A 14204-nucleotide genomic window follows, 5' to 3' on the forward strand; every position below is an offset into this window, starting at 1 on the left:
AGGTTTGGCCTCAGGCTCGTGTTCCCCAGCGCTGGATTATTTCTGTAATGGGGCAGCTGCCTGGGGCCACTTGATACGTGTGTGTTGGCAGCTCAGACCAACAGAGGGGACTTTGAGTTTGCTGTTCTCTGCCAGCGTTGTGCAGAGCCAGGCACCACGGTGGTGTCGCTGGGTCTGTGCAGCAGCAGCTGAGCACAGGTTGGTGTTCCTGCAGAGCCAGGGCCAGCGTCTGCTACGATTTTGCTCTCCAGGGCCGAGGCCGCTGCCTGCCGTGGGGAGGACTCAGCTCGGGGCCTGTGCCCGACCCCCGGCAGCTCCGTGCCTGCTGCTGGGCTCTGGGCCCTGCTGAGGAGGTCGGTGTGGTTTTGGGTTTCGGGCTGCTGCCAGGCCCCTGCTTTGGGGCTGGGGAACCGGGGACCAGCCCCGCTCCATCTGCCCGCCGCTAATCCCCAGACAAACGCAGCTCCTCCATCTGTGCAGCCGGAGCCACCCAGCCCATCACACCAGCCACTTAATCTAAATGGCTTTGGCCAAAGATAAGGTCATTAATTACAGCGGGATTAGGAAACCTGCGGGCCTGGCGTGGCGTGGCGGGGCTCCCCCCTGCAGCCTCTGCCTGGCCGGGCCCAGCGCTGAGCACGAGGGCTTGTGGGGGGGGCAGAGCTGGACCCTGGGGGTGCTGGCACCTGGGTGATGGGGTTTGGGGTTTTTGGGGGTCCCCAGCCACCAGCAGAGCTCGGTGCCAGGCATGGGGGTGACCAGGTCCCGGAGGTGCCGTGGTACAGAGAGCACCCCCCGGCTCTCCTTCACCCCTGGGTGCTCTGTGCTGCACCATGCCCGGCTCAGCCCGGGGGGGGGCTGACACCCCCACGGCTCCTTGGCCCCCCTCACCGCCCCCCCTCGCTGCTCCCGTCCTGCTGCCCCCGCTGGTGGCAGGGCCCGATCCTGTCCCCACTGCCCTGCAGGGACCGGGGGGGGGGGGCGCGGGGTCGGGGCTGGGGGGTGCCATGTCGCAAGAGCCTAAAAATAAAAGCGCCGTTGGCCGAGGTTGTGCAACAGCGGGGGGGCGGGGGGGGTCCTGCGCTGTCATCGGCAGGGCTCGGGGAGGGGTCCCGGGGGGGGACACCCGGGGGGGTTCCTGCAGCAGCCCCCAGAGGCGGTGGCCGGCCTGCGGGGGGTGCCGGTGCCACGGGGGGGGCCGCGGGGGGATCCCCCCCGATCCCCCGCCCTGAAGCCGCCGGGGCCCCCCCGCGGTGGGGCCGGTCCGAGGAGGGGGGGGGGGCACCGTGTGTCTGTGTGCGGTGTCACAGGGCCACCTGCCGGCAGCGGCTGCTGGCCCGGGGACAGCCCCGGCAGCGGGGGGGGGGACCCTGGGGAGCAGCCCCCCCCCGGCGGCCCCGGGGCACCGGCAGAGACGGGGGGGGACGGGGATGGGGACGGGGATGGGACCTGCCCGGGACGGGACGCACCAGAGACGGCCCCGCTCCGGCCACGAACGGGTTAAATGCCATTTTATTTCACACCCAAAAAAAAAAAAAAGAGAGAAAAATAAAAGAAATGTACAAAAGAAGAGGTGAGTGGCGACTGAATTCCTCGGGACATCGCCCGCGTGGGGCCGAGCCGCAGCAATGCCCGCGCCCCACAATGGGGGGGTGTGGATGGGGGCGACTCCGGCCCCGAGCCCCCTCCCCAAAACGAGCCCCAGCCCCATCGCTGTGCCCCCCCCCGGGCCGCATCCTGCCCGGCCCCAGCACCCCCAGCCCCGGCTCCCCGGGCGCTGTGCCCCCGCGGTGCCACCCGCAGCCTGTGCCCAGAAGCGGCTGCTGATATGGGGGGGGGCCAGGAAGGGGGGGGGGGGGGGAGGCCGTAGGGGTGTCCTCGGGCCGTTTGGATTTAATTGTACGTTTCTGTGTGTTTATTCTGTCCCTTCTCCCCCTGTACAGACGAGCACTATGGTCATGGGCGTAGATAACTCGGTGACGTGCGCTGGTGGCCGCGGGCACCGCGCTCACTGCAGCAGGGCCCGGACCTGCTTGGACGTGGTGTCGTCGTTGAGGTGCCGGGTGGTGTACCTGGGGGATGGCGACGGTCACCTTGGGGGGCCCAAACCGCTCCCCCCACAGCCCCCGGAGCCGTGGCCCCGTGTCCCCCAGCCCCCCGCTCACCTCAGCGCGTTCAGGAGCCCCTCGGTGCTGGTGGAGGGCTGCTCCTTCAGGACCTTGATGCACCCCTTCATCTGGCACCGAGCAAGAGAGGCAGTGAGGGGAGGTGCCCACGGCCCCCCCAGGGGGACAAATTCCCCTCGAGCAGCCCGGGGATGTCCCCAGGGGGCCTCCATCAGGAGGGACCCCGCAGGCATCACGGCTGCGTTGGGAGGAGCAGGGTGGCTGTGGCACCCCCTGGGATCCCCACGCCACTCACATCGATTTTGGAGGTCTTGGCGAAGGCCCCCACGGGGTGGACGTGGTCGTAGAGGATGATGACGCCGACCATCACCCGCATGCAGAAGAGGAGGGTCTCGGTGTTGGTGAAGCGGCTGCGGTACTCCCTGCACCACGGGAGGGGCTGGCTGAGCCCGGGGAGGGGGGCACACGGAGACCCCAGCACCGAAACCGAAACGCCCCCGGGGTACTCACGGGGTCTCCAGCATCACCCTGCAGACGCAGGCCATGGTGCTCAGGCAGTCGGTCGTGTCCTCGATCGGGAGGGTTTTGTTCTGAAACCAGGCAGGACCCCGGGGCTGTCACCCTCACAGCTCCCGGGGGGGGCACAGCCCGGCCCCCCAGCCCAGCCTGGTCCCCGCATGGAGCTGGAGCAGGAGAGGGGGGCTCGGCCCCGCTGCCTTGAGCCTTCTGCCCCCCCTGTGGCCCCCCCAGCCCCGCTCACCTCCGAGACGAACTTGGTGGTGGCGTTGCTGAGGGTTTTGAGCATGGGGGTGGCCTCGGCATAGAAGAGGGACATCCTGTTGGCCATCTCGTTGTTCACCTCGCTCTCCGCATCCAGCTGCAGGGGACGGGGGGAGATGGGGCTGCACCCGCTGCCCCCAGCCCAGACACCCCCAGCCCTGCTTGGGGAAGGCAACTCCCGGGGGATAGGGGGGGGGGGCACCGGCCTCTCACCTGCAGGTTGTTGATGCGATTTCGGCTGATGGTCCTTCTGTAGTAGCTGAAGTCGTTCTGGATGGCGGGGTTGGTCATCTGCGGAGGGGGGTCCACGTTAGGGGCTGGGGCTGTCTTGGCATCCCCGGGCTGAGCCCCGTGGTCTGGGGGCAGCAGTGCCCCCCAGCCCTTGGATCTTGGCACCGTGCAAAAAATCAGCTGCAGTGCCGCGGGGGTGGGCGTGGGGACACCGGGGGACCGGCACGGGGGGCACGGGGGTACCTTGAGCTCGTCGAAGCTGAGGGTGAAGTGCAGGATCTCAGCGAACTGCTTGGCCAGGGCCTGCTCCCGCTCCAGGTGCTGCGTGGGGGCGTACGGGGGGCTGGTGAGGGCCTCCAGCAGGCTGCGCAGGGCGTTCTCTGAGGACAAAGCACCACCGGTCACCGCCCCAGCTCCGGCTGGGGAAACTGAGGCACGGGGCAGGGCACCTCCTGGACGGGGACCCCCAGAGTTGCTCTGGTCCTGCGTTGTGGGGGGGGCACAGGATGCAGGAGGGGGTGCAGGGGGGGGGGAACGGGGGCTCAGAGCCCTCACCGAGCCGCAGGGAGAACTCGTAGAAGCGCTTCAGCTTGGCGACCAGGGGGCACACGGCGCTCCAGGCCCTCTCCTGCAGCCGCAGGTCCCCGGGGTTCTGGATGGCCTGCGGGAGGGCGGGGGGGGTCACCCCGAGCCGCGGGGCGGGCGGCGGGCAGGGGGGCAGCACCCACCTCTCGGATCTCCTGCCCGGCACCCGTGTAGGACTGCAGCTCGGCCAGGACGCCCTGCGCCTCCTCCAGCACGGCGTTCACCTGGTTCCACACCGCCGTCTCGGCCTCCGTCGGCTGCGCATCTGCAGGGCAGCGCCCCGGGGAGAGAAACCCGGAGGGCTCTGAGCGGGGCCCGGGCAGCCGGAGCCCTGCCAGCCTGCGCACCGGGTGCCCAGGGCCCCCCGGCAGCCCCCAGCCCCGGGCTGAGACCCCAGGGCTGCGGGAGAGAGGGGCAGAGCGATAGCTCCCGGCCCTGGGTCCGCCCCGGCGGCTGCAGCCCCCTCCCCGGGGAGCCCCTGGGACAGTGGGGAGGGGGAGGACGTCTGGGATGGGCGCGATGCGATGGGCGACGGGGACGGGAACTCAAAATGGCGTGGATGTGGAACTCAGAGTAAGTAAAACGAAAAGGAAAATAAAAATCCCATCTCACTTTCAAAGTCAAGGAAAAAATTAGGGCCTTGGTCAAGCTCGTTATAAGTCAACACTTTAAGAAGGTTCCCCATGTGAAACCTGCAAGAGAAGAAACAAGAGGAAAAAAGCATGGTGGTGAGGTGGGGCTCGGGGAAGAGGTGCTGGGCTGCGGGCGGCGGTGGCGGCGAGAGCCCCGTCCTCCCCGCGAGCACCGGGGGCTCGAGGCGCTCCCGGTGACCCCGCGGAGCTCCCAGCCCCGGCGGCAGCCTCTTCCCCCCGATGGAGATGGGCGCTGCGGATGGGGTGATGGAGAGGAAGGAGCGAAGGGAGGACAGAGCCGCCGGGCTCCGGCGAGGAGGGCGATGCGGTGCTGAGTCCCACGGTCGTGGCTGCGGGTGGCTCCCCTCTGGCTGCGGAGCTGGCCCCAAAAACGGGGGTCCTGGGGAGCACCCACAGCCCCATCCCCCTGGGGTTGGGGGGGCTGGAGAGGGCTGGGGGTGGTCGCGGGCTGCACGCACCCAAAGGACCCGCCGGGAGCCGGGCAGGTCCCGTGCCTTGGGTCTGAGGTGGCTGCAGGGCCCCAGCCCCCCGGTCCCCGTGGCTATTTTGGGATGTGCCGGTGCTGGGGACGCAGCGAGCTGCACACACCCTCTCCCCGCCGGGCCGGGGCTGGTGGTTGCTGCTGCACTATTTTTACACCCCTCGCTCTTGCTCTGAGCTCTAGCCCTGGAGGAAGGAGGGGGAGAGGCAGGAAGGGGGGCCACAGAGCTGCACCGAGCAAGGCACCCCCGTAACATCCCCACACAGCCTGCAGCAACCCCAGGCCACGCTCCCCTGGTCCAGTTAGCCCTGGGCCACCTTGGGTTGGGGTCCCCGAGCCCCTTCCCATGGATGCAGGCTGCCACCAACACCCCCCGGCCTGGTGGGCAGCACGGATCCGTCCTGCCCCCCTCCTGTCCCCAGCCCCGCACTGTCCCCGCTGTGGAGGTGGTGGGGACGTGCCATATGGCCACCTGGTGCCACCAGCTGAAATGGCAACAGGCAATAGGGCTGCTTGGGCCAGGTCCTGCTGCTGGGATGTCCCCTGCACCCCTGCCACTTGCTGGGGACGTGTCCCCACGCAGGACCCACGGGGAGCGAGTGGGGACGCAGGGCTGCTCGGGGACACTGCGCCCGTCCCCATCTTCTGGGGAGCAGCCACCACGGTGGCCCTGGTCCCCTCCCCACGCCCGCCCTGCTCACGGGACTTACTTTCAAAATCCAGGAAAAAATGAGGACAGTTTTCTAAATCTTTGCCCAATACCTTTATCAGGTTGCCCATGGCCAGCAGACCTGAGCGAGAGAAACAAACAGAGTGGAACAGCACCGGCACCAGCCGCTGGACACCCCGGACCCCCCGAGCCCCCCGCCGCCAACGGCACCTACCTGCACCCACCCTGCCGGGCCCCGCGCCCCCCCCGGCCCCCGCTGCACCCTCTTGGCTGCGAGGCTGCGGAAACGGGGCCGCCGTCCCGGCACCGCTCTGCTTTCTATTTCTCGAGGCGGGGAGGGAAGCGGGGCGCGGGCTCGCGAGCGTCGCGCTTCCTGTGGGTGCCGCTGGCCGCGCCGCCCCCGCCAAGGCGCCCGGCCCCCAGCCCGCCGGGACCAAGGGGACACCGCGGGTGACCCCATGTCCCTACGTGATGGGATGGGATTTCTGCCCCACAGACCCGGGCTGGGGGCCTGGCACCCACATTGGCACCTCCCGCCCACCCCCGCGGCCGTGGCCCTGGGTCCTTACCTTGGTGCCCGGTGCGGTGGCTACGGCAGGAGCAGGGGCTGTGCCACGCGCCTGGATCACTTCATGGGCCGGCAGGGACCTGCGGGGGGAGGCGTGAGGTCAGGACCCCCCGGGGCAGCCCCCACCAGGAGGGGAGGTGCCGTGGGACACCGGCTGGCAGCCACGGGGGCGGTTGGCGGCGGAGGCGCGTGGCCCTTCCCGGCGGCCCCGCACGCCGCTCCGCCAGCCGTCACCTCATTTGCCTCCGTTATTTGTTCATTGCCAGCAGCCGGTGGTTTTGGAAGCCGTCCAGCACTTCCTAGAGGTGCGGTGCGCTCCACCACATCTCCAGGCTCACCAGGCACGGGCCGAGCATCCCCAGCTCCCCGCGCCCCTCGCGGTGACCCCACGGCTCGGGGACAGCTTGGGGACACCCTGGGGTGAGGGGCAGGCACCCTGGGGCCGGGCCATCGCCCGCCTTGGGGAGCCGAGAGATGTCAGCGATGACTTTCCCTGTGCTGCTGGTTGGGTTTGCTCTTTTCCATGCGTTGCACGAGGGGCGCTTTATGCTGCTGCTGAGCTGCACCCCAAATCCTGCGGGTGCCGGGATGCCGCCCCCATCCCCTGAGCCCCCCGGTTCCAGCACCATGCGGGTACCTGGGGTGGCCCAGCCCTCGTGCAGGGTGCGGGGCTCCCCCCAAACCCAGCCTCCAGCTGTGCAAAAGCAGCCGTACCAGGCCCTAAGGGGGGGCTGGCGCTGGGGGTCCAGCTCCCGGCACGGGGGCTGCGGGAGGGTTTGGGTTGGGTTCTGATCCCTGCTGTCAGCGGGCTCTGGGAAGCAGCACTGGGATTCGGCAGGTTGTAATTAATCGCTTGGGTCTAATTAATGCGGCCGGGGAGGGGGGAGCTGGAGGAGACCACAGCAGAGGGGTGGATGTGGCTGCCTCATGCCCGGGATGGGGCTGCGGCCCCCCAGCCCAGCACCCCCTGCTCAGCCCCACCACAGCCCCTCAGCAGCAACACTGATGGCTCTGCCTTCCTCCTCCTCCTCCTCCTCCTCTTCCTCCTCCTCCTGGGCCTGGTAGGCGCTCAGCAGGGGGGTAGAGCATCCATGCCAGGCCCTGACGGACAGAAAGCCCATTTTCCTCAGGAGAAAATGAATTTCTGCCTGCTGGGACCTCGTGCTCCAGCGCAACCCGAGGCCTTGCTGAGAGCTTTCTGCGGCCTCACCTCCTGCCCGCTGCCGGCAGGGGTCTGCGCGGGGCACTGGGGGCAGCGCTGCCCCCCCCCGCCTCAGTTTCCCCCCCGGCAGCCGCTGCCCGTGCCCACAAAGCCCCCCCAGGGCTGCCCCAGGGTGCTGACCCCGGGGTTTGTCCCTCCGGGTGTTTTTTTGGGGGGGTGCTGGGCCCTGTAGTGTGGGGCTGGGGGGGGTGTGCAGCCCCCAGGGCAGGCGGGAGGCTCTCACTGGCGCTGCTCGGGCATTTGCATAAATTTTGTGATCGGCAGCCTCTGCCCGCACCCAGCTTGTCCTTGACAGGCCGAGAGCGGCCGAGGGCCGGGGTTTGTCACCGCCGCATCCTCACGGTGCCCGGGGAGGGGCACGGACGGGTCCCCGCAGCCCCTGCCATGGGGACACCGGGCGCGAGGCCTGGCGTGGGGCTGGGTGCTGGGGGGGACGGGGACGGCCGCAGCCCCTCAGCCCCGTGCCGGGGGTTGGGGACGTGTGGCAGCGCCGGGGCTGGGCCCCCGTGGGCTCTCCCCATGTCCCCCGAGAGGTTTGGGGCTCAGCGCTGGGTTTTTGCCGTGCCCTCACCCCCTGCCCACACCCCGCGGTGCCCCCCCCCGTGTCGGCTGCCCCTCGCCACGAGGCTGCCCCGAGGGCACCGCGTGCCCCAAACCCACCGGGATGGACCCCCCCCCCCGGGGGCTGCCCCGAGGGGCGCTGATGGAGAGCGGGGCAGGGCTGGGGGCAGCGGGGAGCCCCCGGCCACACCCGGGGTGGCCCCAGGTTCCCTCCCGGCCCTTCCCCGCACCCCAGGAGCCCCCTGCCCCGGGGGGGGGGCGTCCCGCTTTGACCGGGTGGCCCCAGGCAGGCCCTGATCCTGCCCCCCCCCCCAAAACCCCCCCGCGCCCTGCCCATCACCGGGGGGCAGCGATGCTCCGGATCCGGCCACCGGGGCCGTCCCCACCCGCGGGCTGGGTTCGGGGCCGTGCCGGGGGTCGCTTCCCCTCGCCCCCCCCTTCCCCAGCCGGGTGCCAGCGCCGAGCCCCCCCCCCCACCCCCCCTTCGCCCCCCGCCCAGCCCCGCCGCATCCGCAGCCGTTCCCGGCAGCTTCACCCCGGGGCGCCCCACGGCGGGGGGGACCCACAGCGAGCCCCCAGGGTGGGGCCGAGCCCCCCCCTGCTTTGAGGACCCCTCTGGACCGAGCCCCCCCCCCCCAACCCAGCGGTGCGGGGGCCTCGCTGCGGCCGTTTTCCCGCAGGGCTCCCGCGGCAGCCCAATGGTGGTGGTGGTGGGGGGGGTGATGCTGGGGGGGGGCTGCTCCCGGCCACCCCCCTCGGCCCCCCCCCCGGCCCCGCTCCCCCCCCGGCCCCCCCCCCGTGCTCACCGTGGCGGCGCGGGCGGGCGGCGGCCGTGCGGTGCCTGCGGTGCTCCCGCAGCGCCGTGCCGGGGGGGGGCCGCCCGCCGCCTGCGTGCGAGCCCTGCGCCGGCTGCACCACAAAGCCCCCCATGGCCCCCGGCCCCCCCACGCCACCGGGGACGGTGACGTCTCGAGTGCGAGGAGCCGGGGACGCTTAACCCGCTGCGTGCCGGCAGCACCACCGCTGGGGCCTGCCCGGGCCGCGGGGGGGTTGGGGGGGGGGCTGTGAATTTGGGGAGGGGGGAACGGGGAGCCCCCACGTTCGCTGCTGCTGCCCGTGCATCGCTCCCCCCCCACACACCCGGTCCCTTCCCGGGGGGCAGCGGCACCGCCCCGGGCCGGGGCCGCCCCAGCGCCGCGACCCCCGCAGCGGGGCCAGGAGGGGGCTGGGGGGCGGTGGGGCTGGGGGGGGGCTCAGCTGCCCGGCCGGGGACCCCCAGCACGGGGTGTGCCCACCCTGACACCTCAAACCTCCCCTTCCAGGGCCAGTGCTGGGCATCAGGGGGGCTCAGCGAGAGGCCCCCCGGTGCCCCTGCCCCCAGCCCCAGCGCCCCCAGGGGTGCAGCTTTTTTTTGGGGGGGGGGCACCCAGCCCTGCCCGCGGGGCCCGATGCGGCTGCGGCCGAGGTGCGCTGGAACAGCCCCGGGCACCGGGAAAAGGGGGGGGGATTCTGTGGGGCCACACACCCCATGGCTCACATACATCCCCCGAGGGCACGGCCCCCCCCCGAGGGCTCGGCCCCCCCCCCGGGCCGTGCCGGTGCCGCCCGCAGCCGCTGGGGGAAGCTGCAGCCCTTCGCATCCGCCGCCGGGGCCGGGCTGGGGGGGGCTTGAGGGGCCCGGGAGGCACCGGGCAGTGGAGGGGGGGGGACACCCGGGGTCCGGGGGGGTCGCTGCGGCAGCGAGGAGCGGGAGCGGCCCCCCCGGGCTGCCCGGTGTCGGCCCCCCCGGGTGCCGCAGCCCCCGTCCCCGGGTGCCCCCCACTCCCCGCCCCTCCCGGCCCGTGCCGAGGGGCCAAATCCTGTCCCCCCCCCCCTCCCGGTGGGGATCCGGCCCCGGACACACCAAGGGAGCTGCATCTGGCCGCGGGGGGGTCCCAGCCCTGCCTGCGGCCAGCACCCCCCGGCGGCCCAGACCCGCCCCCCCCCAGCACCCCAGTGCCAGTTTCTCCTCCCAGCATCCCAGTACGCCCCCCCCAGTAACCCACCCCACCGCCCCCCCCGCTGATTGACAGCTCTCCCAGCCAATGGGTGGGCGATGCCGTGGGGGGGGGCGGGCGACCCGCGGCTACAAGAGGGGCGGGAGCGGCGCGGGGCAGGGCCGGGGGCTGCAGCGCGGCCCCTCCGGTACCGGCACCGGCTCCGCTCCTGCCCGGCGCCGCCGCCCGCCAGGTAAGGGCCGTGGGGGTCGGGAGCCGCCCCCCCGGGGCGGGACGGGGCTGCCGTCGGGGCCGGGAGCCGCTTCCCCCCCTCCGCCGTCGGGCCCCGGTGTCGGGCAGGCGGCGGGGAGCAGCGCTGCCCCCGGACCCGGCTCCGGAGGGTGTCGGGGTCGGAGCCTCCCCGGGGGGGGGCCAAGCACCCCCCTGTGTGCCCCTGCCCCAGCCCGGCCGCCCCGTCCACCCCCAGGGCTCTGAGCCCTGCTCGCTCCTTGGGGTGTGGCTGGGGGGCACAGCCCCCTGGGTGCCCTGCGCTGCCAGGGTGCCGGCCTGGGGGGCATCCTTAGCGACCCCCTTAGGGCTCCTCTTCTGGGACCAGTGGCCAGGATGGTACCGGTACGGTGAGAGGAGGGGGTTCGGTCGGGTCAGGGTCTGGCCCTAGGTGCTGCCCCCCAGGCTGGCACGGTGTGTGCGGGGTCCTGAGCGGGATGGGTGCTCGGGGTCTGTGTCCCACAGGAGCCTTTGTGCCCTGGCCTCTTTGGGGGCTTCACTTGCAGGATGAGGAGCTCCTGAGGTGCGGTGCTGCTGGCAAAGGTTCTCCTCGCTGCTCCCTCCTGGGAAAAGGAGCCTCCCGCAGCTCTTGTGTGGCTGAGAGGGCACCGGGGGGGCCGTGAGCATGGCACATCCTAGGGGTTAATGGGTCCCTGGGGCTGGGCTGCGGTGCCAGGAGGCTGGTGCAGCTCCGCAGCCGTGCCGGGGGGCTCTGGGTTAGCGCTGAGCTCCGTGGGCGTCCGGACGCTTCCTGGGCTCTGGCTGCCGAGGGCTGGTGGGTTCAGCACTGCCGCGGGCGGTGACAGATGCTGGTGGGACGCTGGGCAGGAAACAGCCTCAGCTGCTGGGAGCGGGGCTGGCGGCGAAGGCGAGGAGCCTGCATCGTGCTGGGGGGGGCTTCTGCCCATCCCAGGGCACCCCCAGGTCCCGCGAGCCCACGTGGCCAGGAAATCCGCTGTGCAAAGGGCAACAACGGGGCTTGGTCGGGCTCCAGGTGAACTTCTCCTCAACTTTACGGCGAGAGGAGCTCCGGGAGCGCTCAGCAAACCATCTGCTGCTCGGGCTGAGCGGCGCCGGCAGCCAAGGCTGCGTGGGAGCGGGCACGGCGCGTTTCGGAGCCGCTCCGCCTGCTGCCCACGCACTCATGGGCTCGGCAGCGCCCTGCTGCACCGCGGGCAGCCCCAGGGATGGGGGGCGAGGCTGCGGAGCTGCCCCTCAACGAGGGTCAGGTGCCAGCGGGTTGCTGCAGGCTGGATGGTGCTGGTGAGGTTTGTCCTTGCTTTGATGCCACAGCAGGGACATGTCCCCACCCCTGTGCCCTTCTCCTGGTGTGCAGAGACTTGTGTTGTCTTTGTCCCATCCTTAGAGGGGGGTGCCTGGCCGTTGTGGCCTGGTGGAGCATGTGAGGAGCTATTCTGGGTGTTGAGTTGCTCTCTGAGCATCTTCCTGCAGCCTGAAGGGGGACTGGAGGTGATGCTGTGGCTGTGCTGGGGGCTGCTGTTGGGCAGCTCCTGCAGCAAGGACCACGGCTGAGTGTTGGTGCTGAGCCCAGCCCTGGTGCTGCGGTCACTGGTGTGAAATTGGGCAGAGAGCAGACAGACGGGGCAGTGCAGGGCCCAGGATCACGGCCGGCACGCAGGAGCCCCGCGTTTCCCCCGCCAGGCGCAGCCATGGGCAAGCACAGCAGCAAGCTGGCCCCGGAGATGCTGGATGACCTGGTGAGGAGCACGGAGTTCAGCGAGCAGGAGCTGAAGCAGTGGTACAAGGGCTTCCTGAAGGACTGCCCCACCGGCATCCTCAACCTGGAGGAGTTCCAGCAGCTCTACATCAAGGTGGGCTTGGGCTGGGGGCCTGCGCGCTGCCTGCGGGGCTGGAGCACCCTGACCCTGCTGGGGCAGCCTCTGCGCCCAGCTCCCCTCCCCGTTTCGATCTCTCTCTCCTCTCCTCCCCGCAGTTCTTTCCCTACGGAGATGCCTCCAAGTTTGCCCAGCACGCTTTCCGCACCTTTGACAAGAACGGCGACGGGACCATCGATTTCCGGGAGTTCATCTGTGCCCTGTCTGTCACCTCCAGGGGGACCTTTGAGCAGAAACTCAACTGGGCCTTTGAGATGTACGACCTGGACGGGGACGGGATGATCACACGCCTGGAGATGCTGGAGATCATTGAGGTACCGGGGCTCAAATAAGTGGGGGTAGCTTGCGTTGTTCCAGGCTTTTCACGGGTATTGGGCCCACCAAAGAATGGGTTTTCCTGTCCAAAACCTTGTCTGAAACGCCCATGGGTGTATCTGTGCAGGGCACAGAGAGGCAGCCGTCCTGCCCCTGCCTTGTCCTGGCACCTTGTGCCCACCCAACGCTCCCCCCCTGGTGCTCCTCTCCTCTCTGCAGGCCATTTACAAGATGGTGGGGACTGTGATCATGATGCGCATGAACCAAGACGGGCTGACGCCCCAGCAGCGCGTTGACAAGATCTTCACCAAGATGGACAAGGACAAGGACGACCAGATCTCCCTGGAGGAGTTCAAGGAGGCAGCGAAGAGCGACCCCTCCATCGTCCTCCTGCTGCAGTGCGACATGCAGAAGTAGGGCCCCGAGGGCTCCCGGCTGGACAGGCTGCAGCCACCCCAGCTCCCCGTGACAGTTTCCATCCCCACTTTCTGCTGTGACCCACGCTGTCCCTGCTGCCACCCTTCTGCCTCCACTCCTGGCCACCTCGGTGGCTGCATCTCTCCCTCGACGGGCAGAGCCTGCCCTGGGCACCACTGGCTTGGGGTGCCCCCAGAGCAGACCTCTCCAAGCAGACCTCTCCCGGCCTGGAGCTGGACTCCCTGAGGCTGACAGCGAGGTCCCAGCTCCCCAGGCTGGTCGCCCCCATGCCCCTGCTGCTCGCTGCCTGCTGTCCCCACTGCTCTGCCTGGCCCCGTTCCTGATCCCACCCGAGAGCAGCTCTGTGCACTGGCCCCATTGCTCGTGGTGCCTCCAGGGAGGCTGAAGGCTCCGGGTCCTGTCCCTGCTCTCTCCTTTGCTGGCAGCTCCCCGTGGGGCTGTCTGGGGGCTCGGGGCTGGCCCCAGGAAGCTGCAGCCCCCATTTCTTTGTCCAGATTTAGCTTTGCTGCCTCTGCTTCTGCTGCTGGGAATGGCCAGGGCTGGTGAGGGGACTTCAGAAAGAGCAGAAGTGTCCAGATCCGCCCTTGGACATGGCCAGTGTCTGATCCCAGAAGCCACCTTCCATCCCATCGCCTGTGGGAGCTGGTGGGGCCAGTGGGGGACCTCCAAAACTGCCCTGGTGGTGTTTGGGGTGCCTGTGGAGTTTCTGGCCTTCCTGAGAAGTGAAGCGGTGCCTGCTGTTCCAGCCTGCTGCCTCCGTCCCTCCTGCCCAGGGCAGGGCAGGGATGTTGTCAGGGTGTTTAGTCTGCACGTTGTGGTGTTGATGTCTGTAATGTCTGTTAGGAGGCTGTGGACTTGGTATCTATTTTTTTAATGGAAAAATAAAATGTGCCCCGTGTGTGGTGTTCCCCTGAATGGTTACTGGGAGCCCGTGCCATCCAGGAGATGGAGAGGCCCTTGGACAGCGGGGGGTGGGGGGTCTGCCTGGAGAGCCATGAAGATGGACGGAAAGGTCACCCCTCAGCTGTGCAGGCAGCTTGGGGGAAGGGAATGACGTTATCCTGCAGGACATGGGTAGGAACAGGCAGCCCTGGCCCTGAGCTGGGTCTCCCCTGTCCCCCAGGAGCTGCACCCTGGCTGCCCCTTTATTCAGGGGCACTGCTGGGGGAGCTGGTGGCAGTGCCCTGGGCCCGTGCCGGTGCCATCACCCCCGGGACTGTTGCTGCTCATCTCTTCCACCCCCATCCTCCCAGCACATTTCTCTCCTCTGGCCTTTCTTCTTCATCAGCAACCTGCAGAGATGGGGCCTGTTGCTGAGGAGCTCGCACCAACTGTAAATGTCTCTCCGTGGTTAAGGGGCTGGGTTTGGCTCCTGCTGTGCCCGCAGCCACACGGCTCCTTCCACCCCGCGTGGCACCCACATCCCCTGCGTCCTGAGCAGGCAGAGGGGGGGT

At 69.8% G+C, this 14204-nt stretch overlaps 2 protein-coding genes across 5 annotated transcripts; one reads left to right on the plus strand and one right to left on the minus strand.

The window, feature by feature from the left end:
* Positions 1 to 1502: 1502 nt before the first annotated feature.
* Positions 1503 to 5827, minus strand: LOC309886636 (CYFIP-related Rac1 interactor A-like; the record flags this gene model as incomplete). 4 transcript variants are annotated; one of them, XM_082777667.1, is made up of 11 exons in its annotated part: positions 1503 to 2072; positions 2166 to 2236; positions 2422 to 2548; positions 2637 to 2716; positions 2887 to 3003; positions 3120 to 3197; positions 3381 to 3517; positions 3693 to 3798; positions 3866 to 3987; positions 4335 to 4414; positions 5741 to 5827. In XM_082777667.1, the coding sequence occupies 10 exons, from the start codon at positions 4405 to 4407 to the stop codon at positions 2009 to 2011; spliced, it is 975 nt and encodes a 324-aa protein (XP_082633793.1). In that variant the 3' UTR covers positions 1503 to 2008. The 4 variants fall into 4 exon arrangements, with proteins under 4 accessions (XP_082633793.1, XP_082633795.1, XP_082633794.1 ...); XM_082777669.1 differs by lacking the exon at positions 4335 to 4414 and adding an exon at positions 5567 to 5647 and having other exon boundaries at positions 5741 to 5825; XM_082777668.1 differs by lacking the exon at positions 5741 to 5827 and adding an exon at positions 5567 to 5639.
* A 4248-nt stretch (positions 5828 to 10075) lies between these two features.
* Positions 10076 to 12958, plus strand: HPCAL4 (hippocalcin like 4). Its single transcript, XM_082777745.1, has 4 exons — positions 10076 to 10106; positions 11804 to 11973; positions 12096 to 12311; positions 12532 to 12958. The coding sequence occupies exons 2-4, from the start codon at positions 11812 to 11814 to the stop codon at positions 12727 to 12729; spliced, it is 576 nt and encodes a 191-aa protein (XP_082633871.1). The 5' UTR covers positions 10076 to 10106; positions 11804 to 11811; the 3' UTR covers positions 12730 to 12958.
* The last annotated feature ends 1246 nt before the right edge of the window (positions 12959 to 14204 follow it).

The sequence above is a fragment of the Aythya marila genome, assembly GCF_965140915.1.
Source record: "Aythya marila genome assembly, chromosome: 22".
In the NCBI taxonomy this organism is placed as follows: domain Eukaryota; kingdom Metazoa; phylum Chordata; class Aves; order Anseriformes; family Anatidae; genus Aythya; species Aythya marila.